Genomic DNA, 25,181 nt, shown 5'->3' on the forward strand with positions numbered 1-25,181 from the left:
ACAGAATTTTTCAGATCTTCCCTGGGAATTCTAATACACAGCCAAGGACAGAGAACTGCTGCTTGCGTTTAAAAGTGTAACAATTATGTTGGAGGGAAAGCTTTCCTAAGAAAGTTCTTGTGGACTAGGGATTTATTTGCCTGTGGCCAAATTTGGCCCATTGCCTGTTTTTCTCAATAAAGTTTTATTGGAACGCAGCCATGCTCATTCATTTCTATTTGGTCTCTGGCTGCTTTCACACTACAACAGCAGAGTTATGTAGTTGTGACAAAGACCACGTGACCCACAAAGGCTAAAATATTACTCTCTGACCCTTTACAGATGTTTTCTGACCCCTGCAGCAGGCCACTTAAAATCACAGTGCCATTTTCCAAGGTGCATTGAAGAAAGTCAACTCTCTACACAAGTGTACCTGCTAGATTCTGTTCACATGCTTCTTTTTATGAAAACCACAATGAAGTAGGGACCAGCATTAATAGAACTATTTTTGCCTCTTTTTTCCCCCTGAGAATTGCGTGTTTATGAACAAAAGTTCACAATTTTAATATAGCATTTAACATTTCTCTTTAAATTTCATAGAAATAGTAATAATCCACTTGTCAAAGAAATTTACTGTAGGACACTGACTTCTTTGCTAAAAATGTGGAAAGCTGGCATGTCATCAGATGTACTCAGTTTGCCAGGAATGCTCTTTTAAATGGTGCTAGCAGTTGAGGGCACTTTATAGATTTTTTTTTTGCTCTGTTTTCAAGTCTTTTTTTAAAGTTCTTAGCAGAAGTGGATTCTGGTGCAGTTTCCTTCCTTCCTTACTCATAAAACTGGGGCTGCTGCCGCCAGAGAGAAGGCCAGTGGTGGTGGAGGGCACAGAGAATGCACTCTCAGGGTCTTCGGTGTTTTCCATCACTTCCCTTCTTCACCCTCTATGACCTCATCAGGAGACAAGTCCCCTCTTCTCCCCACCTCTAACATCAGTGCATCTTTAAAAATATATATATTTATTTATTGGCTGTGCTGGGTCTTTGCTCCTGTGCACAGGCCTTCTATAATTGGAGCGAGCAGGGGCTGCTCTCTAATTGTGGTGGGCAGGCTTTGCATTGTGGTGGCTTCTCTTGCAGATCGCGGGCTCAGTAGCTGTGGTGCACAGGCTTAGTTGCCCCAAGGTATGTGGGGTCTTCCTGGACCAGGGTTTGAACCAGTGTCGCCTGCACTCACAGAGAGATTCTTAACCACTGGACCACCAGAGAAGTGTATTGCATCTTTTTGAACCAGTTAGTAATTATGGAAAATATCTTGAAAGAGTCCAGATGCTCCCTACCATCCCCACCATCCGTTCACACTTTACTGAAGAGCGTCTCGTTCACACGCAGCACCCAGGCAGCGTCTTCATGCTGTCTCAGCATCCTGGCTGCTGATGGAAGCATGAAACACATTAGCATTTTAAGAGATTTTAATAAAAACATTTAGTTGGACAATAGAAACAGGACAGGTTTAATCAGGAATGCTGTATTTTATTCTCTCCTTGCTTCAATAAGAGAATAGTTCTCTTGCCAGGGACTGGAAAGTCCATACATTCTGCCTGGTAAACGGAGGGGATTTTGTAGTCCTTGCTTTTGCCCTTCTGTTTTCCTTCCTCTTTGTCTGCATGTCTCTCGGGGCACCAGGAGTGCCTTATATGTAACAATGGGCACTTCATGTTTGCCAGGGATCTGTCCAGAGATCTTGGTGAATACCCAGCTTTTCTTGGCTTCTTGAGCACCAGGCTGGGAGGTCAAACTTAGAGGGTAGAGGTGTGATTTAGGTGTGCCAAATGCAGACTCGTGATGTAGCGAAACAGCTCCCGCGCACGGGTTACAAACCATCAGAAAGAGCCGCATTCTGGAACAGTGAGGTTTCCAGGAAGGGTTTTGCATGTACACATATGCCTCTTCATTAGACTGTAAACTTCCAGGCTCTAAAGACCGTAGCCCTAATCTTTGCATCCATTAAAAATCCGGCACTGGTTGTTGCTGATGGAGGGAACGAAAACTGTCCCTGCATCTAATCATGTTCTGTCTGTTGAGCTGTGTTATAATGTAATGATTCCCTCATTTTTTGTATGCATTTTCATTTTCCTCATGAAAGCTTTTTTTTTTTTTCCCAAGTAAAGGAACATGTTTGGACAGGTAATCAGATATGTCACTTCTGTTAGCTCTCTTATTTTTTAAATGCTGGAGGTTTAGCACTTTGAAAAAATGTATCATTCTGTTGTAGAGTTTAGAACAGTGCTCTTCCTGCCATCAGCCTTTGCTGAGAGAGTGCATTTCCTGGCGGTTTAGTGAGACCTTTGTCAGGTACACGTGGAAACAGCCCTTTGCGTTGCCCTGCGGCCTCACGCTGTCCCCGAGCCGCCTCTCAGGCCCGCGTCAGCCTAGTTCTTGTTTTGGTCGCTACGCTGTCAGCTTCCACCCCCGGCTCTGTATCCGGGTATCTTTTCTGCCCCTTGCCACCTCTGAATCCCAACACCAACCAAGTTTGTAAGCGCTGGGAATCAGGATCGGTGTGAATGAGAATTTAATCAAAAGAAACACTGAGAATGTGACTGAGGTTGACGGGAATTCAGTCAGTACTCCAGCGAGTCATCCGTCCGTGTGAACATGTACGAGGAGGTAAAGATGCCTGCATTTTTTGCCTCTTTCTCGGACTTCTCTCTTAGAGAGCCCTTGAGTCACACAGAGCACATCAGTTTGTGATGAACTACCTTACTCACATAGCTCAGGGAAGAGACCTGTGAGAAGAGCGTCACCACTTCCAGGAGAGCTAAGCAGGCAGGCCTAGAGGAGAGCAGGGCAAAGGCAGGCAGCGGCGGAGGTGGGGTCTGCACCCCGCACACTCCCCAGGCTCTGAGTGCTAGGAAGGGAGGTGCTTCCTGCCCAGTGCCCAAGGCCAGACCCAGCCTGCTGTGCCCCGAGGGTGTGGGGCGGCCCCGTCCTGGGTTGTGAAGTATAGACAGGCAGGTCAGCCAGGCCACTGTTCACTGCTGCTCCCCCGGGCATCGACAGTCCACACCCCCGTCCCTGTAACCTAGAGGTGAGCTGGGATCAAAAAGCATCTTTCTGTTTACCTTTTGAGATATGAAACTTCCCCCCAAATGACGTTCTTCTTACCTTTATTCTACTAAGAACCTGTTGTTCGGTTGCTCAGTCATGTCCAACTCTTTGCTGTCTCTTGGACTGCAGCACGCCAGGTTTCCCCATCCTTCACCATCTCCTGGAGCTTGCTCAGACTCATGTCCGTTGAGTCGGTGATGCCATCCAACCATCTCGTCCTCTGTCTTCAGTCTCTCCTCCTGCCTTCAGTCTTTCCCAGCATCAGGGTCTTTTCCAATGAGCCAGTTCTTGGCATCAGGTGGCAAAAGTATTGGATCTTTAGCTTCGGCGTCAGTCCTTCCGTGAATATTCAGGGTGGCCTGGCTCTAGGTGAGTGATCACACCATCATGGTTATCTGGGTCATTAAGGTCTTCTTTGTATAGTTCTTCTGTGTATTCTTGCCACCTCTTCTTGATATCTTCTGCTTCTGTTAGGTCCATACTGTTTCTGTCCTTTATTGTGCCTATCTTTGCATGAAATGTTCCCTTAGTATCTCTAATTTTCTTGGAGAGATCTCTAGTTTTTCCCATTCTATTGTTTTCCTCTATTTCTTTGCATTGATCACATAGGAAGGCTTTCTTATCTCTCCTTGCTGTTCTTTGGAACTCTGCATTCAGGTGGGTATATCTTTCCTTTTCTCCTTTGCATTTCACTTCTCTTCTTTTCTCAGCTATTTGCAAGGTCTCCTCAGACAACCATTTTGCTTTTTTGCATTTCTTTTTCTTGGGGATGGTCTTGATCACTGCCTCCTGTACAGTGTTACAAACCTCTGTCCATAGTTCTTCAGGCACTTTATCAGATCTAATCCCTTGAATTTATTCATTTCCGCTGTATAATAGTTAAGGATTTGATTTAGGTCATACCTGAATGATCTAGTGGTTTTTCCTACTTTTTTCAATTTATGTCTGAATTTTGCAATAAGGAGTTCTTGATCTGAGCCATAGTCAGCTCCCAGTCTTGTTTTTGCTGACTGTATAGAACTTCTGCATCTTCAGATGCAAAGAATATAATCAATCTGATTTCAGTATTGACGATCTGGTGATGTCCATTGTAGAGTCTTCTCTTGTGTTGTTGGAAGAGGTGTTTGCTATGACCAGTGCGTTCTCTTAGCAAAACTTTGTTGGCCTTTGCCCTGCTTCATTTTGTACTCCAAGGCCAAACTTGCCTGTTACTCTAGGTATCTCTAGACTTCCTACTTTTACATTCCAGTCCCCTGTGATGAAAAGAACATCTTTTTTTTTTTGATGTTAGTTCTAGAAGGTCTTATAGGTCATCATAGAACCATTCAGCTTCACCTTCTTTGACATTAGTGGTTGGGCTTAGACTTGGATTACTGTGATACTGAATGATTTGCCTTGGAAACAAACAGAGACCATTCTGTCGTTTTGAGATTGCACTCAAGTACTGCATTTCAGACTCTTTTTTGTTGACTATGAGGGCCACTCCATTTCTTCTAAGGGATTCTTGCCCACAGTAGAAGATGTAATGGTCCTCTGAATTAAATTTGCCTGTTCCGGTCCACTTTAGTTCACTGATTTCTGAAATGTTGTTGTTCACTCTTGCCATCTCCTGTCTGACCACTTCCCGTTTACCATGGACGACATTCCAGGTTCCAATGCAATATTGTTCTTTACAGCATTGGACTTCACTTTCACCACCAGACACACCCACAAGCAGGCGTTGTTTCTGCTTTGGCTCAGCCTCTTCATCCTTCTTGGAGCTTTTCTCTGCTCTTCTCCAGAAGCATACTGGGCACCTACCAACCTGAGGAGTTCATCTTTCAGTGTCATATCTTTTTTGCATTGTCATACTGTTCATTAAGGATGCAGTTGATATGAATTTAATTTGGATTTCTTATTTCCTTGAGTGACAGTTTTCAATCTAGCAAGTGTTGGATTAGAAGAGAGAAGTGACTTGGAGTGAATTATATAGAAACATCTCTTGTAGCCATTGTACACTCAACAATTCAAAAGCCTTTCTCATACACTCATTTCAAGGCCCTATGTTAGGCGTTTAGAGGAAAAATACTGATAACTAATGTTGAGTTAGTGCTACACGTCGTTGACTGTGCTAAATGATTTATATTGCTCCTGTTGTTACTTAGTCACTCCGTCATGTCTCACTCTTTGCGACCCCATGGACTGTCGCCCACCAGGCTCCTCTGTCCGTGGGATTCTCCAGGCAAGAATACTGGAGTGGGTTCCCATGCCCTCCTCCAGGGGATATTCCCAACCCAGGGATCAAACCCAAGTTTCTTATGTCTCCCGCATTGTCAGGTGGGCTGAAGACCTGAGGGTTGTTCTGTTGGTTCCGAAGACCCAGTGAGGTTCTGGGATCCTAGGGTCGGAATGAGAAGTCTCCTCTGGTAGAGCTGCTCTGGCAGTAATCGTGGCGGGGGGAGACTGGCAGTGACTGAGGTGGCCTCTGGTGGCGTTGTCAGAAGCTGAGGACCACCGGACTGGAGTGGCTGCCGTATCCATGAATGCTGCAGGGAATGTGGTGGTTTTCCTTCCAGCTTCCCTTCATGCTGCCTTCTGGGGCTTGGTTTTTAAATTCTAACTTTTAAACATTCTAGCAGGAATTCCTGCTGAATTTGGAATTGCCTTCAGTTTTAGCAGGGGAAAAAAAACAGGAAACAAGCAAAAAGGCTAAATTTTGAAAAACTTTGTCCGTCAATGACATGTGTTATGAGGAAAGAGTGAGTGAGTTCTGAGGAGCCAGCTGTTCAGCCACCTGCAGTTCTCGTCAGGTGAAGGTGGCCAGAAAGGGACACACACACAGCCCCACGTTTCTGCAGGACCACTCACCTGTCAGAGTGCAGGACACGCACTTAGGAGAGGCGTGCTTATTCCTCGGGGCAGTGCTAATTTGGTGCATCTCAGCACTGGTTTTCAGTGGCCTTGGGTTTCCTAACAAGACACACCACTCCTGGTTTTACCATCCACACAGGTATGCTTATGTGAAATCTGAGGAAATAGCTCAGTTTTTATATGCCTGTCATTGCTGAGGCTTGTATTTTATCTCCAAAGAACTTCTGGATGATCCTGTTTGAAGGAATGTTATAAGTATTGGGTTTTCCTGGATTGAACGAAACTCAGACTCTGTGAGGTTTCCCACTTTACCCAAGTGGATTTCAGGTCTCCAGATCGCGGGCCGTGGGTGGGTGGGTCCCTGCCCTGGACCTGTGCTGGCTGTGTTTTTGTTTAGCAAGTGTGAATTGAGCGGTGTGTTCCCCCAGCCCTGTGGTGCATACAGGGAATGCAGGGGTGAAGAAGGCACAAGCCTTCTATCAGTGTAAACTATCAGTGTAAACTATCAGCAGCAAAAAATACCGGAATTACTTCTTAGTGTTTGGTAAGACCTTTGACCATGTAAACTCCTAAAAGGAATACTATTTTTTTTTTTTAAGAAAAGAAAGAAACTTAAGAAAGAGAAAAGATTGAGTTGGGAGGTGTAATAGCCCTTGGAAATTATGAAAAAAAAATTCCATAAGCCTACAGAATAATAAATAATACATAAAATAAAATAATAGTAAATAATGATGCATATTTTATCATTTGATGCATTTGAACTGTGGTGTTGGAGAAGACTCTTGAGAGTCTCTTGGTCTGCAAGGAGATCAAACCAGTCAATTTTAAAGGAAAAGGAAATCAGTCCTGAATATTCATTAGAAGAACTGATGTTGAAGCTGAGGTTCCAATACTTTGGCCGCCTGATGCAAAGAGCCGATGCATTAGAAAAGCATCCCCTGATGCTGGGGAAGATTGAAGGCAGGAAAAGAAGGGGACGACAGAGGATGAGATGGTTGAATGGCATCACCTACTCGATGGACATGAGTTTGAGCAAGCTCCAGGAGATGGTGAAGGAAAGGGAAGCCTGGCATGCTGCAGTTCATGAGGTTGCAAAGAGTTGGACATGACTGAGCGACTGAACAACAACAATGACAAGCGTGTGTGTCATAGGCAGAGCCAGTTTACCTACGTGTGCTCAGTTGCTTCAGTTTTGTCTGAGTCTTGTGACCCCATAGACTGTAGACTGTCAGGCTCCTCTTCATGAGATTCTTCAGGCAACAATACTGGAATGGGTTGTCATTTCCGACTCCAGGGGATTTCCCCTGCCCTTGTCTGCCAGCATTTCTTGCATTGCAGATGTAATCTTTACCTACTGAGCATCTGGGAAACCCTTTTCAGTTTCAGTTCAGTTCAGTCACTCAGTCCTGTCTGACTCTTTGCGACCTCATGGACTGCAGCATGCCAGGCTTCCTTGTCCATCACGAGCTCCCTGAGCTTACTCAAACTCATGTCCATTGAGTCAATGATGCCATGCAACCATCTCATCCTCTGTCGTCTCCTTCTCCTCCTGCCTTCAATCTTTCCCAGCATCAGGGTCTTTTCAAATAAGTCAGCTCTTCACATCAAGTGGCCAAAGGATTGGAGTTTCAGCTTCAGCATATGTCCTTCCAGTGAATATTTGGGATTGATCTCCCTGCAATCGAAGGGACTCTCAAGAGTCTTCTCCAACACCACAATTCAAAAGCATCAATTCATCTGCACTCAGCTTTCATTATAGTCCAACTCTTACATCCATACATGACCACTGGAAAAACCATAGCCTTTGTTGGCAAAGTAATGTCTCTGCTTTTTAATATGCTGTCTAGGTTGGTCATAACTTTCCTTCCAGGGAGTAAGCATCTTTTAATTTCATGGCTGCAGTCACCATCTGCAGTGATTTTGGAGCCCCCCAAAATAAAGTCTGTCACTGTTTCCACTGTTTCCCCGTCTATTTCCCATGAAGTGATGGGACCAGATGCCCTGATCTTAATTTTCTGAATGTTGAGCTTTAAGCCAACTTTTTCACTCTCTTCTTTCACTTTCATTAAGAGGCTCTTTAGTTCTTCTTTACTTTCTGCCATAAAGGTGGTGTCATCTGCATATCTGAGGTTATTGATATTTCTCCCGGCAGTCTTGATTCCAGCTTGTGCTTCATCCAGTCCAGCATTTCTCATGATGTACTCTGCATATAAGTTAAAGAAGCAGGATGACAATATACAGCCCTGACATACTCCTTTCCCAATTTGGAACGAGTCTGTTGTTCTGTTTCCAGTTCTGTTGCTTCTTGACCTGCATACAGATGTCTCAGGAGGCAGACAGGTCAAGGGGTCTGATATTCCCATCTCTTAAAGAATTTTCCTCAGTTTGTTGTGATCCACACAGTCAAAGGCTTTGGCATAGTCAATAAAGCAAATGTAGATGTTTTTCTGGAACTCTCTTGCTTTTTTGATGATCCAGTGGGTGTTGGCAATTTAATCTCTGGTTCTTCTGCCTTTTCAATTTACCAAAAAATTTAGAGATATTTGTGTTAGACCGGGACTTCAGCTTTTTGTTAGGTGGGAACCTATCATTTAGTTTTATCTTTTATTTCCCTGTTTCCTAGTTAAAAAAAAAATCCTGATGATGCTGCAGAGGAATTCCTACTGTCTTAGGATGGTAAAGGAGTTGGTTGGGCCAGGGCTGCTGTCTGGGTATTGAACCCTCTGGAGGGTGTTGTGCTGTGGGTGACTACCTTGTTCATCGATGATGCCATGAAAGTCTCCTTTTCTTTAGGTCATTGAGATCAAAAGTAACACAGTATCGAAGAGGAGCACGGTGTCAGTTTTCATGATACCAATTGAAAGTCCTATGTCTAAGGGATTGTATCAGTGGGACTGTGTATAGGAAGAAGGGTGAGATGAGAAGCAAGGGGATGCTACCTCTATTTCTATATGATTCTATGCAGAAACTTACCCACAGAGTCGATAGGCTGAATAAATAACGAGCACTGTCCTTTTGCAGCAGGTTTCTGCACATGGCCGATCTTCTTCCAATGTCAACGGAGGGCCTGAAATTGATCGTTGCATGAGTCCTGAAGGTAGTTCTCCATGTTTGCTTTTTTGTAGAGGAAGCCATCCACGTGAGCTTGGTGGACCCCACACCCACGTGTGCTGTGTGGTGGTCTCTCTAAACGGCCAAGAGATCATGACCCCAGTTAACCTTCTCAGCCTTAGTTGTCAGGGGTCACATCTGTGTTAATTAAGCAATCCCAATTTCAAATTTTAGTTCTGGGTTTCCATTATTTTTCCTTAGTGGAAATCTGCTGGGAAAGATTGAGGGCAGGAGGAGAAGGGGACAACAGAGGATGAGATGGCTGGATGGCATCATCGACTCGATGGACATGAGTTTGGGTGAACTCCGGGAGTTGGTGATGGACAGGGAGGCCTGGCATGCTGCGGTTCATGGGGTTGCAAATAGTTGGACACGACTGAGTGACTGAACTGAACTGAATCTGCCTACAATTCCTAAATGTAGATTTTCGTTTTTCTTAGATAATGTGAGTAGGCTTTTTTCTTTGATGTCTGCTGTGTACAGTCCACTTGGGGATGCATTGTAAAAAGTGGTCAGTCTTAACCACTTCCTCTTCCTGCCCCTCCCCCCACCTTCTTTTTGAGATAACTTGGAGCCAGAAATTGGCATTAACTTAACTTAATTCATGACTGGCCAGAATTTTCTTTACTAGAAAATCTTGAGAAAAAAAATGTCTAAGATTAAATCCCCACCATCACCCACTTCCCCTTTCCCCAGAATTGACAAAAAATTTACAGTTTTAGTTAGACTTCCCTATTACCCAAAGTTGACCACTTATTTTCAGCTGATGTTTCAGGAATTTGTTCAGTTGAGTCACTCAGTCGTGTCTGACTCTTTGCGACCCCATGGACTGCAGTATGCCAGGCTTCCCTGTCCATCATGAACTCCTGAAGTTTGCTCAAACTCATATCCGTTGAGTGGGTGTTGCCATCCAACCATCTCATCCTCTGTCGTCCCCTTCTCCTCCTGCCTTCAGTCATTCCTAGCATCAGGGTCTTTTCCGATGAGTCAGATCTTTTCATCAGGTGGCCAAAGTATTGGAGTTTCAGGTTCAGCATCAGTCCTTCCAATGAGAATATTCAGGACTGATTTCCTTTAGGATGGACTGGTTGGATCTCCTTGCAGTCCAAGGGACTCTCAAGAGTCTTCTTGATTTAGTTGGTTTCTGATTCCAGCCAACAAGGTTAAAAGGAAATTGGTGATTTTGGTGTTTTATTAAGAAAATATGCTCAGAGGATTTTTAGTTTTACTATAGATATAGAAGTGCATTTAGATTTGTTATTTTACAAATATGTAAACATCAAGGTGAAATGTGACGTGTTCATTAATATGTGCGTTTATCCTTTTTTGCAGGTGTGGATGGACACAGGTGCTCTGAGTCGTCGACTCTTCTTGAGAAATACAAAATTGGGAAAGTTATTGGAGACGGCAATTTTGCAGTCGTCAAAGAGTGCATGGACAGGTGAGGGAAGATAATCGCTTGTTCACTGATGCGTACATTTCTGCTTTGGAACTTATTCTTACCCGAATGAACAGAAGGCCTTCTCAGAGACTCCACCCTAGGGATGAGTGGTTTTGCGTGCTCACAGGCAGCTTGACTGTAGCCCTCCAGGCTCCTCTGTCCCTGGGATCTCCAGGCAAGAATACTGGAGTGGGTTGCCATGCCCTTCTCTAGGGGATCTTCCTGACCCAGTAATCAAACCCGCATCTCCCTCATTGCAGGCAGATTTTTTACTGTCTGAGCCCTTCCCCATAACATAAACCAAATATTGCCTAGGATTTCTAATGAGCCTTTACAAGTCATATTTTAGATGCCTGTTGCTTGGGCAACAGTCTGTGTACCAGAGCTAAGTAAAGGAGCTTGGAAGACAAGGAGCTGCTTTCTATATCATATAATGAACAGTAAACCTCCACCAAAGATGTAGCAAAACAGAAAAACTGCAGTTACCAGAACTTTCTGGAAAACTCACCTCCTGCCCACCCCGTACAACAAAAATTACCACTTAGAACAGCTAGAAAAACAGCCTGTAAGTGCAAAGACTCTAATCTGAATCTTTTCCAGTTTTAATATTGTTTACCATTTGAGAAATCAAGACCTTAAAATAAGGCTGGAAAAGCAGAAATATTATTTTAATATGTGCAAAAGTTGGCTGTTTCTGATCTTGAATAAAGTCAGAACTCATATATTCTGAACCACTGATAATATGAAATTAAATATTAAATGAGGGGGTGGCTCAGACGGTAAAGCGTCTGTCTACAATGCAGGAGACCCGGGTTTGATCCCTGGGTTGGGAAGATCCCCTGGAGAAGGAAATGGCAGCCCACTCCAGGACTAATGCCTGGAAAATCCCATGGTCAGAGGAGCCTGATAAGCTACAGTCCATGGGGTCGCAAAGAGTCGGACATGACTGAGCGACTTCACTTTCACTGCAGGGATTAAATGAATTAATACAACTATAGCATGAGAACAAAGCCTGCCACAGGTGTGCTGTAGTAGATTTTATTTTTTTTTAATGAATCGTATTCTTTCCCATTTCTGTCTGGCTCATGGATGAGACCTGATTCATCTCTTAAAGTAGAAAGCAGGTTTATACTCTGTACGCATATGTGTGAACACGACCGAGTGACTAACACACTATATATACATGCATACATGCGTGCTGAGTTGCTTCAGTCGTGTCCAATTCTTTGCAGCCCTGTGGACTGTAGCCCGCCAGGCTCCTCTGTCCCTGGATTCTCCAAGCAGGGATACTGGAGCGGGTTGCCACCTAGGCATTGAACCCACATCTCTTAAGTCTCCTGCATTGGAAGATGGGTTCTTTACTGCTGTATATACCATATACTAATTTAGATAAAAGTTATTCTTCCAAGGTAGGTCATCAGTGTGTACTATGGCCCCCTACCAAATGTAGCTTGTATTGGGAGAACTAATGCATTCCAAGAATACCAGTGTTTTTTCTTGAACTGTTCTCTTGAATTCTGAAAGATGTATTTTTGGCATGTTCAGCTTAAATGACGTTAAAGGTGATTAAAGGTTAAATAACATCACCCAGATTCTTGTGTCCAAGGAAATGATGTCTCCAGTACCAGCCTGGGGTGTTTAGAGGTGGGGGTGGAATGGCACCAGATCGTCACTGGAGTTTTGACTGAGAAATGGATAGTGAAAGTCTAAGGACTTTTCAGCTTTGAATTATGGCCTGATGGACTAATAGATTCATGTAAAGATGTTGATAAAAGAAAATTTTCTGTTACTTTGATTCATTTTTCTAAATTTTATTCTGTCTCCTAAGAGAACTATTTTTGAGATTTAAGTGTGGAAAAATATCTTTCGTCCAGCTCTGATGCAACAGAATTTAACTATTTTAAATATGTGAGTTACTTAGTAATATTGTAATGATTGATATTTATAAAAGGAGATTGATAGTGTGGCTTTGTGGGTTTTTAAAAAATCTTTTTGGGGGTATTTTTCTCCCAGACCCCAGTCACTCAGCATCCTCTCTGGGGTATAGAGGAGGAAGCCAGTCTTTCTTCCCAGAGTCTGCTGTAGAGGAAATCAGGAAGGATGGTGTCTTTGATGTATGTCTTTAAATGGCCTTCCTCTGTTTATTCATAGGTCAACCGGAAAGGAGTTTGCCCTGAAGATTATAGACAAAGCCAAATGTTGTGGAAAGGTACAGTATATGTAACTATTTTGTGAAAGAAACTGGAAACACTTACAGCTGTTTACTGTGGTGAAGGAATTTAAGTGGCAATTTGATAAGCTAAAAACAGGAATTAACTGCTGGTAGTACTCGGGGAAACCATATCAAGCTTTTTTTTCCTGCCATTTTTCTGAAACCTTAATCCTAAAACAGTAACTTGATTTAATCTTTGTCCTAACCATCAAAAAATGTAAGTTCTCTTCTCTGGGAGATGGCTATTTCAGAACCTAGTAACACAAAATTGTGTCAAGAACAGTGAGGGGTCTGAGACTTGACCCTACTTTCAGACTAACAAATTAGCCTTCTAGCTTGATAGATGTGGCAGAAGACACAACATTCCTGGATCAGAGACAAGAAAGCACTTACGGCATAGCAGGTAGAGTGAGCTCCGTGCTGGCATTGGTTCCTCTTAACTCCCAAGGCCCATAGCAGGTTTGTGTCACAGTGGAGGATCCCAAAGCTTAGGAACCCCCCAGTCTTAGGATGGAGCCACCAGTATCCTCGCTAAGCTCTGCCTCAGAGGAGGACATGTTACCGTGGTCAGGAAGCAGATGTGGCCTCCCGGCCAGGGCAGACACCATCTTTGTGTTCCAAGCATGTTTGCTGTACAGACATCCTTGGAAAGATAGTAATAACCAGAGCTGATGCAGGATGTGCAGACACGTGGATTGTCTCTCCAAGTGGATGAACTTTTTTATCTGTCCCCCTCTCAAGATCCAGTTGGGGAAAAAAAAAAGATGGGATGCTGCTAGATTACTGGTATTTTAACTATGTTTGAAAAGATAAATATTCTCTAGTAATGATGACAAAGACCTTCTTAGGTTCCTTTCTGGTAGCTAGCTAGCAGGTGAGAGAGCAGGCTCTGGTACTCACGGCCCGCTCGGAGCTCCTGGCACTGGAAATGTGGCTAGTCTGAACTGAAATGTCTGCTAAGTGTAAGCACAGAACAGATTGTGAAGACTTAATCCTCAAAGAAGAATGTAAGATACTTAATGTCTTTTGTATTTGATCACATGTTGAAATAGTAGTATCTTGAATATTTGGGGTTAAATAAGTCATAAATTTTACTTGCTTTTTATATTTTTTTAGCATGGCTACTAGAAAATTTAGATTTACATATGTGGATCACGTTGCTGCTGAAGAACACTACTCTAGACAGATTGTATTAAGTTTAATCATGTGTCTTCTTGCTGTGTGACCTTGGAAAATTAGCCCCTCTGTGCCTCTGTTTCTTCCTAATAACTAATAAAATGCAGTTATTAATAATATTTAAGATATAAGTTATTGTGAATCAATTAAGGCATGTAAGATTTGTAGAAAAGTACCGGTATATAGCAAAAGTTTAACACATGTTAGCTGTTAATATTATTAATAGGCCAGAGGGATTCAGAACTTATTACTAGGAGGACTTGATGTGACAGTAGTGGTCTTATATTTATGGAACTCGTAAAACTATTCTTCATCAGACATTTACAAAATTGTGGATTTTTAACAGAAAACCTAAAATAATTTCGGTAAAATTTCTCAGAGCCCCAGAATGTAAATCCAATAGGCACATTTGTCATACACTTTTTTTTCTTTTTACTACACTGTGACAGCTAATGTAGCAGAGTCTGTGCAAAATGCTCTCTTTTCTTTGAATAAGGTTTTTCTAAATTTAATTTTCTTTAAATAATTCTGTGTGTTTTTACCTATCGTGCCGACAATCTGATTACATTTTCAACTGCTGAGACTTTTCTCCATATGGAAGTGGGTGTTACTCTTAGTATTTGATACTGTGTGATTTAAGCAGAATGTGTCATAATTTGGGGAGCCAGGTTCTAAACAATTGAATTAAAGTATTTCTTCATTAAAAGTTTAAAAATAATTATGATGGAAAGAATACTGTTTACCTGATTAAAATTTAAGCAGCTTTCTCAGTTCAGTTCAGTCACTAAGTCATGTCCAACTCTTTGCGACCCCATGAATCGCAGCACGCCAGGCCTCCCTGTCCATCACCAACTCCCGAACTTCACTCAGATTCACGCCCATCAAGTCAGCGATGTCATCCAGCCATCTCATCCTCTGTCGTCCCCTTCTCCTCCTGCCCCCAATCCCTCCCAGCATCAGAGTCTTTGCCAATGAGTCAACTCTTCACATGAGGTGGCCAAAGTACTGGAGTTTCAGCTTTAGCATCATTTCTTCCAAAGAAATCCCAGGGCTGATCTCCTTCAGAATGGACTGGTTGGATCTCCTTGCAGTCCAAGGGACTCTCAAGAGTCTTCTCCAACACCACAGTTCAAAAGCATAATTCTTTGGTGCTTAGCCTCCTTCACAGTCCAACTCTCACATCCATACATGACCACTGGAAAAACCATAGCCTTGACTAGACGGACTTTTGTTGGCAAAGTAATGTCTCTGCTTTTTAATATACTGTCTAGGTTGGTCATAACTTTCCTTCCAAGGAGTAAGCGTCTTTTAATTTCATGGCTGTAGTCACCATCTGCAGTGATTTTGGAGCCCCCCAAAATAAAGTCTGACACTGTTTCCACTGTTTCCCCGTCTATTTCCCATGAAGTGATGGGACTAGATGCCATGATCTTAGTTTTCTGAATGTTGAGCTTTAAGCCAACTTTTTCACTCTCCACTTTCACTTTCATCAAGAGGCTTTTGAGTTCCTCTTCACTTTCTGCCATAAGGGTGGTGTCATCTGCATATCTGAGGTGATTGATATTTCTCCCGGCAATCTTGATTCCAGCTTGTGTTTCTTCCAGTCCAGCGTTTCTCATGATGTACTCCGCATATAAGTTAAATAAGCAGGGTGACAATATACAGCCGTGAAGTACTCTTTTTCCTATTTGGAACCAGTCTGTTGTTCCATGTCCAGTTCTAACTGTTTCTTCCTGACCTGCATACAGATTTCTCAAGAGGCAGATCAGGTGGTCTGGTATTCCCATCTCTTTAAGAATTTTCCACAGTTTGTTGTGATCCACACAGTCAAGGCTTTGGCATAGTCAATAAAGCAGAAATAGATGTTTTTCTGGAACTCTCTTGCTTTTTCGATGATCCAGGGGATGTTGGCAATTTGGTCTCTGGTTCCTCTGCCTTTTCTAAAACCAGCTTGAACATCTGGAAGTTCACGGTTCACATATTGCTGAAGCCTGGCTTGGAGAATTTTGAGCATTAATTTACTAGTGTGTGAGATGAGTGCAATTGTGCGGTAGTTTGAGCATTCTTTGGCATTGCCTTTCTTTGGGATTGGAATGAAAACTGACCTTTTCCAGTCCTGTGGCCACTGCTGAGTTTTCCAAATTTGCTGGCATATTGAGTGCAACACTTTCACAGCATCATCTTTCAGGATTTGAAATAGCTCAACTGGAATTCCATCACCTCCACTAGCTTTGTTTGTAGTGATGCTTCCTAAGGCCCACTTGAGTTCACATTCCAGGATGTCTGGCTCTAGGTGAGTGATCACACCATCGTGATTATGTTGGTCATGAAGATCTTTTTTGTACAGTTCTTCTGTGTATTCTTGCCACCTCTTCTTGATAACTTCTGCTTCTCTTAGGTCCATACCATTTCTGTTGTTTATCGAGCCCGTCTTTGCATGAGGTGTTCCCTTGGTATCTCTAATTTTCTTGAAGAGATCTCTAGTGTCAGTAGTAGTAAAAAGGATCTTCATGCAAAAAAAATACAGTCTGATACACCAACTGTTAAGACAAATGAATAGGTCACTTCAAACATTTGGGTGAAGAAAAAAAAAATTGAGGTATTGTTTTTCCTCGTTATTGAATGTCATTGTATTTTTATAATTCATGCTCATATAGTTAGTTTTCATCCTTCTATTTTGCTTACTTGAGCAATTATTTCCACATTGTATAAAATTATAATTTCAAAACTTAAAAAAAAAATGTATAGTTGATTACAATATTGTGCTGCTTTCAGGTGTACAGCAAAGTGATTCAGTTATTTCTTTTCAGATTATATCAGTATCTCATTATGGGTCATTATAGGATGTACAGTAAATCCTTGTTGCATGTCTGTTTTATGGGTAGTAGTTTGTATCTGTTCATCTCATACTTGTTTTCAATAAGTAGATTTTTCCACTGAATTTTATTCTTCGGAAAAAATGGTATAGAGAATTTTTTTTTAAAACAAAATCTTAGGGCAGGTATTAAGACACTCTCCTGGGGGCATTGTTCATTACCTCTGCTTTGTGAGATGTACACAGAAAAGTAATAATGCTGAAAACGATATCTGCCATTTATCAAAATGTAATGTCTATCCAAAATGTATTATCTATTCATTTATCAAAGTGTATTATCTACCAAGGCTTGGACATTTAGGAATTTTGCACATTACCTTTAATGACTTGCAAAACAGATGTATTGGTTTTCCAGATAAAGAAACAGAAATACAGATTAGAGAGCTTCCCAGAAGTCACACAGAGACAGCAGTGATGGGATCTTTGGGTTAGTCCATCATGTTCCTCCTCCAAGTTCAATTTCTGCCTTTGTTCCTGTAATAAGAACCTGGGGGAAAATTCTTAACCTCCGACTTTCTATTTGCTTTTTCTGTAATGTGTATGAGTGTTATTAGATTAATTCACTGTTTATCTAACATCTGATGTTTGTGTGAGATTCTGTGCTAGGAACAAGGTGATTTAACCTACAAATTAATACCAATTCTGTAAAGAGTGTTTTGGGAGTGCAGGGAAGCAGATGAGAGAGAAGCAGATGCTCAGTGGTGTTGCCTTAGAGCAAGAAGCATTGGAGCTGAACTAGAGCAGTGGGGTAGTGGCAGACTGCAGTCCACGGAGTCACAAAGAGTCCGACGTGACTGAATGACTGAGCATGCACACGCGCGCACGTGGGGCTTGAATGGGCAGGAATGACAGAAGAGCCTTAGAGGCGGTCAGCACAGCCTGATCAGGGGCCCAGGAGATGGGAAGCAGATTGGGTTCTTCCAAGTAGGAGATTGTCTTAAGTTGAAGTAGAGTTCATTTATAATGTTGTCTTTCTGGTTTACAGCAAAAAGATTCAATTGCACATATGTATTTTTAAATTATAGGTTGTTACAATGGTGAAAAGAGTTCCCTGTGCTCTACAGTAGGACCTGGTCGTAGTAGGGGTGTACTAGTTTGTTAATACCAAACTCCTAATTTATCCCTTCCCCACCCGCTTTCCCTTTTCGTAACCAGTTTGTTTCCTGTGTCTGTGAGTCTGTTTCTGTTTCGTAGATAATTTCTTTTGTGTCACATTTTAGATTCACATACAAGTGACTTGGGCCTTCCCTGGTGGCTCAGTGGTAACGAATCTGCCCACATGCAGGAGACCCGGGTTTGATCCCTGGGTCAGGAAGATCCCCTGGAGGAGGAAATGACAACCCACCCCAGTGTTTGATGTCGTATGGTGTCACATTTGTCTTTGTCTGACTCTGGTCACTTAGTGATATCTCTAGGTCCATCCGCATTGCCGCATATGGCATTATTTCCTTCTCTTTACGGCTGAGTAATAGTCCATCGTGTATGTGCACCAGGTTTCCTTCTGGTGATGGACATTTAGGTTGCCTTCATGTCTTGACTGGAGAAGACAATGGCACCCCACTCCAGTACTCTTGCCTGGAAAATCCCATGGACGGAGGAGCCTGGTGGGCTGCAGTCCAGGGGTTGCTAAGAGTTGGACATGACTGAGCGACTTCACTTTCAATTTTCACTTTCATGCATCGGAGAAGGAAATGGCAACCCGCTCCAGTGTTCTTGCCTGGAGAACCCAGGGACAGGGGAGCCTGGTGGGCTGCTGTCTATGGGGTCGCACAGAGTCGGACACGACTGAAGTGACTTAGCAGCAGCAACAGCAGCAGCATGTCTTGACTATCGTAAAAAGTGCTGCAGTGAACACTGGGTGCATGTATCTTTTTGAATTAGAGTTTTCTCCGGGCATATGTCCGGGAGTGGAATTGCAGGATAATATGGTAACTCTACTTTTAGTTTTTTTAAGGAACCTCCATACTGTTCTCCTTAGTGGTAGCACCAATTTTTATTCCCACCAACAGTGTCTGAAGGTTCCCTTTTCTCTACACCCTTCTCCAGAATTTATTTATTTATAGACTTTTTAATGATGGCCATTCTGACTGGTGTGAAGTGATATCTGATTGTAGTTTTGATTTACATTTCTATGACAGTTAGCAGTGTTGAGCTTAATTTTGTGTACCTATTGGCCATCTGTAAGCTTTCTTCAGAGAAATGTCTTTTTAGGTCTTCTGCCCATTTTTTGATTTGGTGGTTTGTTATTTTGAATTGTATGAGTTGTTTATATATTTTGGAAATTAAGCCCTTGTTTGCAAATATTTTCTCCCAGTCTGTAAGTTGTCTTTTTATTTTGTTTATGGTTTCCTTTGCTGTATGAAAGCTTATAAGTTTAATTAGTTTATTTTTGCTTTTATTTCTGTTGCTTTGGGAGACTGACCTGAAGTCAGAATGTTTTGCCTGTGTCCTCTCCTCGGAGTTTTATGGTGCCCTATTTTGTATTTAAGTCTTTAAACCATTTTGAGTTTTTTTGTGTGTGTGTGTATGGTGTGAGGGAGTGTTCTGACTTCATTGATTTACATACCAAGTAGGAGATTTTTGCAAGATCTACCTTGGGGCCAGATTTATGGAGGCTTTTGAGAAGGCTATGATGTTGATAAATTTAAGACTTCTTCTATGCCTAATATTCTAAATGATAATCATTCTAAATATTTACTGAATCCCCACAATGTGTGAAGCCTGGCGCTTTCTGTAGTGTGCTTAGAAGTGGCCCTTCCCTCCTTTTCTCCCCAGAGTTCTGCATTCATTATCTACATGTTATGGGTCAGGGCAGGACAAAAATCTAAATGTATGCTATATTAACTTCCTGAGGCTGTTGGAATAACTTCCCAACCAGCTTGATGACTTACAGCATTTTTCTCACTGTTTCAGGGGCTGAACTCTGAAATCCACTTTCGCTCTGCAGGCCGTGGGGGGAAATCTGTTCCTTGACTCTAAGTAGCTTCTGGTAGCTGACAGTATTCCTTGCCTTGGAGGACCACATCACTCGAACTCCGCCTCCAGCTTCACACCTCCCTCTCTTCTTTGTGTTTATTTTTCTTCTTCTGACTGTGAACTTTCCCTCTGCCTCTGTCTACAAGACACTTGTAATGGCACCCAGAAAATCTACAGTTTTTTCTTTGTTGCAGTGGCTTTAATCATATCTCCAGAGACGTTTTTGCCCCTCAAGTACAGTAGTATTTACAAGTTCTAGGCATTAAGACCTGATAACTTTGTGTGGCCATTATTCAACCAACCACACTCATCACATATAACTATTGAACATCTCATCTCTCTCACTGTATCATCCTCAGCGGTACTCACCCCACAATATAGATACCGGCTGTAAAACTTTTAACAGTGAGCAGTGTGTGATGTGTTTACTCAAGAATGAACAGTGCTGGTTGCTGGAGAGCGAGGTAAACAAAGGCCTTCAAGACAGCAGGGTGAGACCTGTGACTGGAGTGAGCGCAGGGCGCTATGACAAATTCGAGGGTTTCCTAACCCAGCCGTGGTTAAGCAGGGGAGGCTACCTGGAGGAGGTGAGATTCCCCCATGGTTCTGAGGAATAAGTAGGAGTTCACCAAGAAGTGGGGAAAGAAAGTTCCAGAAAAAATTGCCTTTGCAGATGCCTGGAGGCCTAGAAAAAAGATTGGCAAAAGGGATAAAGAGGGAATGGATGTATTCTGAGGCTACTGAGAAGGCAGGCCTGGCGGGGATGGGTGACTGATGAGCTGGGCAGGAGGATGCAGGAGGGAGGGTCAGGGCAGAATACCCTTCTGCTCCGGGCATCCAGGTTCATTCAATGAGACAAAGGACACAGGTGGGAAAGACTGGACACAAGATGAATCGTTTGGTTTGGGAGCGTTGTTTATTCCCCAAATCCATTTGTCTCTGGCTCTGTCTCTCTTTTAGATGTTAAAAACCACCCTGGCCAAGGATAAGGCTGCATCCTTTGCCAAGTTGGCAGTTTTCTTTGTCATTTATTCTCACACACAAAACCTTGGCATACTGCCAGGAAATGATTCATATGTAAATTATCTGGAGTTAAAATCATGAATCACTTAACATAAATAATGGTGGATGGTTGAATAATGTAAGTTCAGTACAGTTCGAGAGAGAAGTGATGTTCATCTTGTGTTTAGAAATAATTTTTCTGGAAAATGTAACCTAGAGAGCATCTTTATATATTAGAAACAGTGATTACATACGGGCTGTTTAAGAAGTAGGAAGATAGCATTTGTAAAGATTTTTGTGCACCGTTCCATTTTGCTTCTGAGGATGGTTTACTTTAAAAAGTGGATTGTTCCTTCAAAGACATTTTTACAGACATAGTCAGAGGTTGGGAAACAAATAGCTCCCACATCCCAACAAAAACCTTCAGTATGTGCACAGAATACTAGGCATTGTTGAGTAGCATACAGCAAGCCAAGAAAATAAAGAGCGGTGGAAAAAATGTTGTTGGAATATCCACTTAATATTTGACACATAACACGGCCGGAGGCCCAGGGCTAAGTCGCTTACAGTGCATGCCAGAAGAGGCTCTGCGGTGCCTTGCGTGAAGATGACTTTGGAGAGGTGCAGGCTCCCTGAGTGCTGGACTCTATTTTAGCTCCAGTCTGGGTGCATTCTTGGGGTACTGGTGATGTGAATTATTTTATATATGTCCCTGGAAATTAGCATCACATGCAGAGCCCCTGAATAGAGGCACATTTACAGACTCCCCCCAACCTCAGGCGACGGAGAGGCGAGAGGAGAGCTGACAAGATAGATCCATTTAGCTTCAAAATCAAACGCCTGTTTTACTACAGTGTCGATTTGGCGTCACACAGTGAAGTAAACTCATTCGGTTGCCTTACCTGTTCACAGAGACACAGCCACCTTTGCGGTTACTGTGATTAAGGACCCGGTTGGCACAGATGAGCCAAAGGCTTCTAAAGAAGTGTGTGAACACGGACCGTTTTTTGAGTCTTTGTCCCCGTGGCCACAAGGGCTCGGCTGCCAGCTGCTTGCCTTGGGAGGGCCCAGGGCTCTGTGCCTGCCTGGTGATGCTGCCGCTCTGTAAGTCAGCGCTGTGCGGCCGGAGCCGGGTCGGCAGCCCTGCGGCCTCTCCGCCGTGGTCGGTTCCGGTCTGAGACCTGCCCTCTTCCCCGGGCGCCGAGTCCAGAGCCAGCCGCGTCTTCCCAGCCCTGCTCATCAGTAGGCATAGATGCTCTGCTTGGTACAAAGCCTAGTGTGGTGCTGCCTTGAGTCTACCTCAGGGCGATGCTAACTCTAGTTCCAGCCTTTCAAGGAATCAGTTTCAGGTTGACAGCTGTCATTTTCATTTTGAAAGATTCCAAAAGATGTCAGCTTGGATGTCAGGAATCTAGGTTTGCATCCCCCTACTCAAAGAACTGTTCTAAGAACAAGTGTGGAGATGTTACTCAAGCACCCTGTACAGTGACAGAAAGGGACTCGTTTCCTGGGGAATGGTGGTTTTCTTTCCCCTGTGTGTGTGCTAAGTCATTCAGTCATGTCCAGCTCTTTTCGACCCTATGGACTGTAACCCGCCAGGCTCCTCTGTCTGATTTCCCAGGCAAGAGTACTGGAGTGGGTTGCCATGCCTTCCTCCAAAGGATCTTCCCGACCCAGGGATTGAACACACATCTCCTGAGGCTCCTGCATTGCAGGCAGATTCTTTATCACTAAGCCCCCAGGGAAGCCCTTTTCTTTCCCCTGCTGCTAAGTCGCTTCAGTCGTGTCCGGCTCTGTGCGACCCCATAGACGGCAGCCCACCAGGCTCCCCCATCCCTGGGATCCTCCAGGCTTCTGTTTAGTGTTTGCAGCGTCATTTGCCAACGTTTGGACAAACACGGTGCATTCAACACTCAAAACACACCACTCACCATGTGCAGGACGCTGCAACAGACTTTTGTCTGGATATTATTTATTCGCTTGTTATAGTTTATGCTTCCATCTATTGTCCAGAAATATTTGAGCTTTGGGTAAAAATACACACATACGTGGAGGCATGGAGATAAGAGAGGAACCATGAATGGTATACTGGACTAGAGCTAAGATAATGGTCTCACTACTGCAGTGGGGCATTCAGGTTAGTTCTGAGATTGATGAGAGCAGAGGAGGCAAAAAGGGTGATGAGAGGGGCACACGCATGATGGATATACATGCACGCATGTGTATCTGGGTACTAAATGATAGCTCTTATAAGGTAAACTTACATAAAGAAAACTGTTTGAAAACCTAAAGTGTATAATAGGGCAATTAGCAGTCTTACAGAACGTTCCCTAAATTCTAAACAATTCATTATCACAGTTAACGAGGATCAACAAATGTGACATTATGGAGAGATTTTTAACATCTCATAATAGAGCAGTCGTTGTTCATGATTCATGGGCTGGCATACTAAGAATAATTCCTTAATGCCATGAGTACACATTTTGCTACGGTGCTGATCCCACCACAGTGCCCACCAGGACTGACAATCAGGCGGTGTTTTCAGAGAAGTGATTAGAGTTGAAATGAGGATGGTGGTCCCCGTGGTACTACCTGTTTCCTGACTTCTGAAATACAAGATAGGGAACAGCTATCTGGTGAGTGGTTTCATACCCAAATACAGAGGAAGAAAGTTTCTTTTTTCACAAATTTCAACACAAAAGTCAAATTCATGTTGGTAAATAGTTTAAAACCTAAAAGTGTTTATAAGGCTGGAAGTTGTATCCCATAAGTATGCCAAATTTCCTCACATGCTGTCTTCATTTCTGAGTGATACTGGGAGGGAAAAGCGATTCCAGCTGCATTACAAAGCGCAGGGTGGGAAGCCCAAGCTCTCACAGCATCATGAGCTCTTAAAGTGTTGGGAATGAAGAAGAGGCAGGAGGGAGCGTGCCTTACAGTCCAGATAGCACACCGAGCCCTGCGAGGGCTGTCTGAAGTCCTGTTAGTTTCCATCCTGTCCCCAGGGTGTGGTTTGTCTGCGCTCCTGCAGGCTCAGGACCACAGCCCGTGTTGTCCTCTGGCACTCGGGAACAGAGCCTGTTCCGTCGTGTCTGATCCTCCCCTCTGAACCCTCTTCCCCAGGAACATCTGATTGAGAACGAAGTGTCGATCCTGCGCAGGGTGAAACATCCGAACATCATCATGCTGATTGAGGAGATGGAGACCGCCACCGAGCTCTTCCTGGTGATGGAACTGGTCAAGGTAAGAGACGGAGAGACCCCAGGAGAGTCCGTTAAGTGCTGGATCCCGAGACTTAGCGGTATTCTCAGAGACCCTTCCTGGAAATGCACGTTGCTGCCTTGAAACTTTCGTTATTTGTGAGTGGGTGTTGATTCATTTGCACGGCACTTGGGTCATTTTTTTTTCCCCTCTCCTTCAGGCTGATGAGCTTTGTTTGTCGCCTCATAGCCCTGCCACTGTTGATTTTTTTAATTAAGCTTGTTTTTATTTTGTACTGGAGTATACTCGATTAACAACATTGTGATAGTTTCAGGTGGAAGGCAAAGGGACTCGGCCGTACGTATACATGTATCCATTCTCCTCCAAACCCCCGTCCCATCCAGGCTGCCACATGGCATTGAGCAGAGTTCCCTGTGCTGGACAGTAGGTCCTTGTTGCTTCTGCAGTTTAAACATGGCAGTGTGTACACGTCCATCGCAAGCTCCCTAAGTATCCCTTCCTCCCACCCTTCCCACTTGGTAACCGTAAATTCGTTCTCTACGTCTGTGAGTCTGTTTCTGCCACTGTTGATGTTTTGATGTGTTCTTTTACATGTTCTCTAGGGTGGAGATCTCTTCGACGCAATTACCTCTTCGACCAAGTACACGGAGAGGGATGGGAGCGCCATGGTGTACAACCTGGCCAACGCCCTCAGGTACCTCCACGCCCTCAACATCGTGCACCGAGACATCAAGCCCGAGAACCTCTTGGTACGTTGTCTCTGCCTTTCTGTTCCAACTCAGGCCTCTCTCCCTTTAGAGTGACGGGAATCACAGACTGTGCAGACTGTGACATTTTAAAATCTATACCAACCCTGCAAGTAAGGGGCCAAGAGAATTTAAATCTAGAAAATCAAATCAGTGGCCATAAAGTCTTAATGGATTTCTTGAACTGATCTGCACTTCCGCATTTACTGTTTATCAGACATTAGAAAGCGTATTTTCTTTCTTCTTTTCTTGAAAAGTTCTTTGTTTGTGGCTGTGCTGGGTCTTTGCTGCTGTGTGGGCTTTGCTTCAGTTGTGGTGTGGGGGCTTCTCACTGCAGTGGCTTCTCTGGCTGTGGAGTGTGGACTCGAGGGCAGGCAGCTCAGTAGTTGAAGAACATGGGCTCAGTGGGAGCGTGGGTTCAGTAGTGGTGGCTCCGCGGCACATGGGCTCTTCCGAGACCAAGGATCAAGCCTGTGTCTCCTGC

The 25,181-nt window shown here is 43.5% G+C and overlaps 1 protein-coding gene across 8 annotated transcripts in view; it reads left to right on the forward strand.

Annotated features, from left to right (window-relative positions):
* Positions 1 to 25,181, forward strand: part of DCLK2 (doublecortin like kinase 2) — a 188,272-nt gene that overhangs the window by 141,414 nt on the left and 21,677 nt on the right. For 5 of the 8 annotated variants that reach the window (XR_011467483.1, XR_011467484.1, XM_070386639.1 and 2 more), the window contains 5 exons: positions 8,958 to 9,033; positions 10,380 to 10,488; positions 12,640 to 12,697; positions 23,853 to 23,972; positions 24,554 to 24,700. Coding sequence is in view for 5 of the 8 variants with exons in the window: in XM_070386639.1 (XP_070242740.1) it covers positions 8,958 to 9,033; positions 10,380 to 10,488; positions 12,640 to 12,697; positions 23,853 to 23,972; positions 24,554 to 24,700 (510 nt within the window). In the remaining 3 variants the exon portion in view is untranslated. The remainder of the gene's footprint in view (positions 1 to 8,957; positions 9,034 to 10,379; positions 10,489 to 12,639; positions 12,698 to 23,852; positions 23,973 to 24,553; positions 24,701 to 25,181) is intronic. The other 3 variants (XR_011467485.1, XM_070386640.1, XM_070386642.1) reach the window with 1 other exon arrangement.

The sequence above is a fragment of the Bos mutus genome, chromosome 17, assembly GCF_027580195.1.
Source record: "Bos mutus isolate GX-2022 chromosome 17, NWIPB_WYAK_1.1, whole genome shotgun sequence".
Classification (NCBI taxonomy): domain Eukaryota; kingdom Metazoa; phylum Chordata; class Mammalia; order Artiodactyla; family Bovidae; genus Bos; species Bos mutus.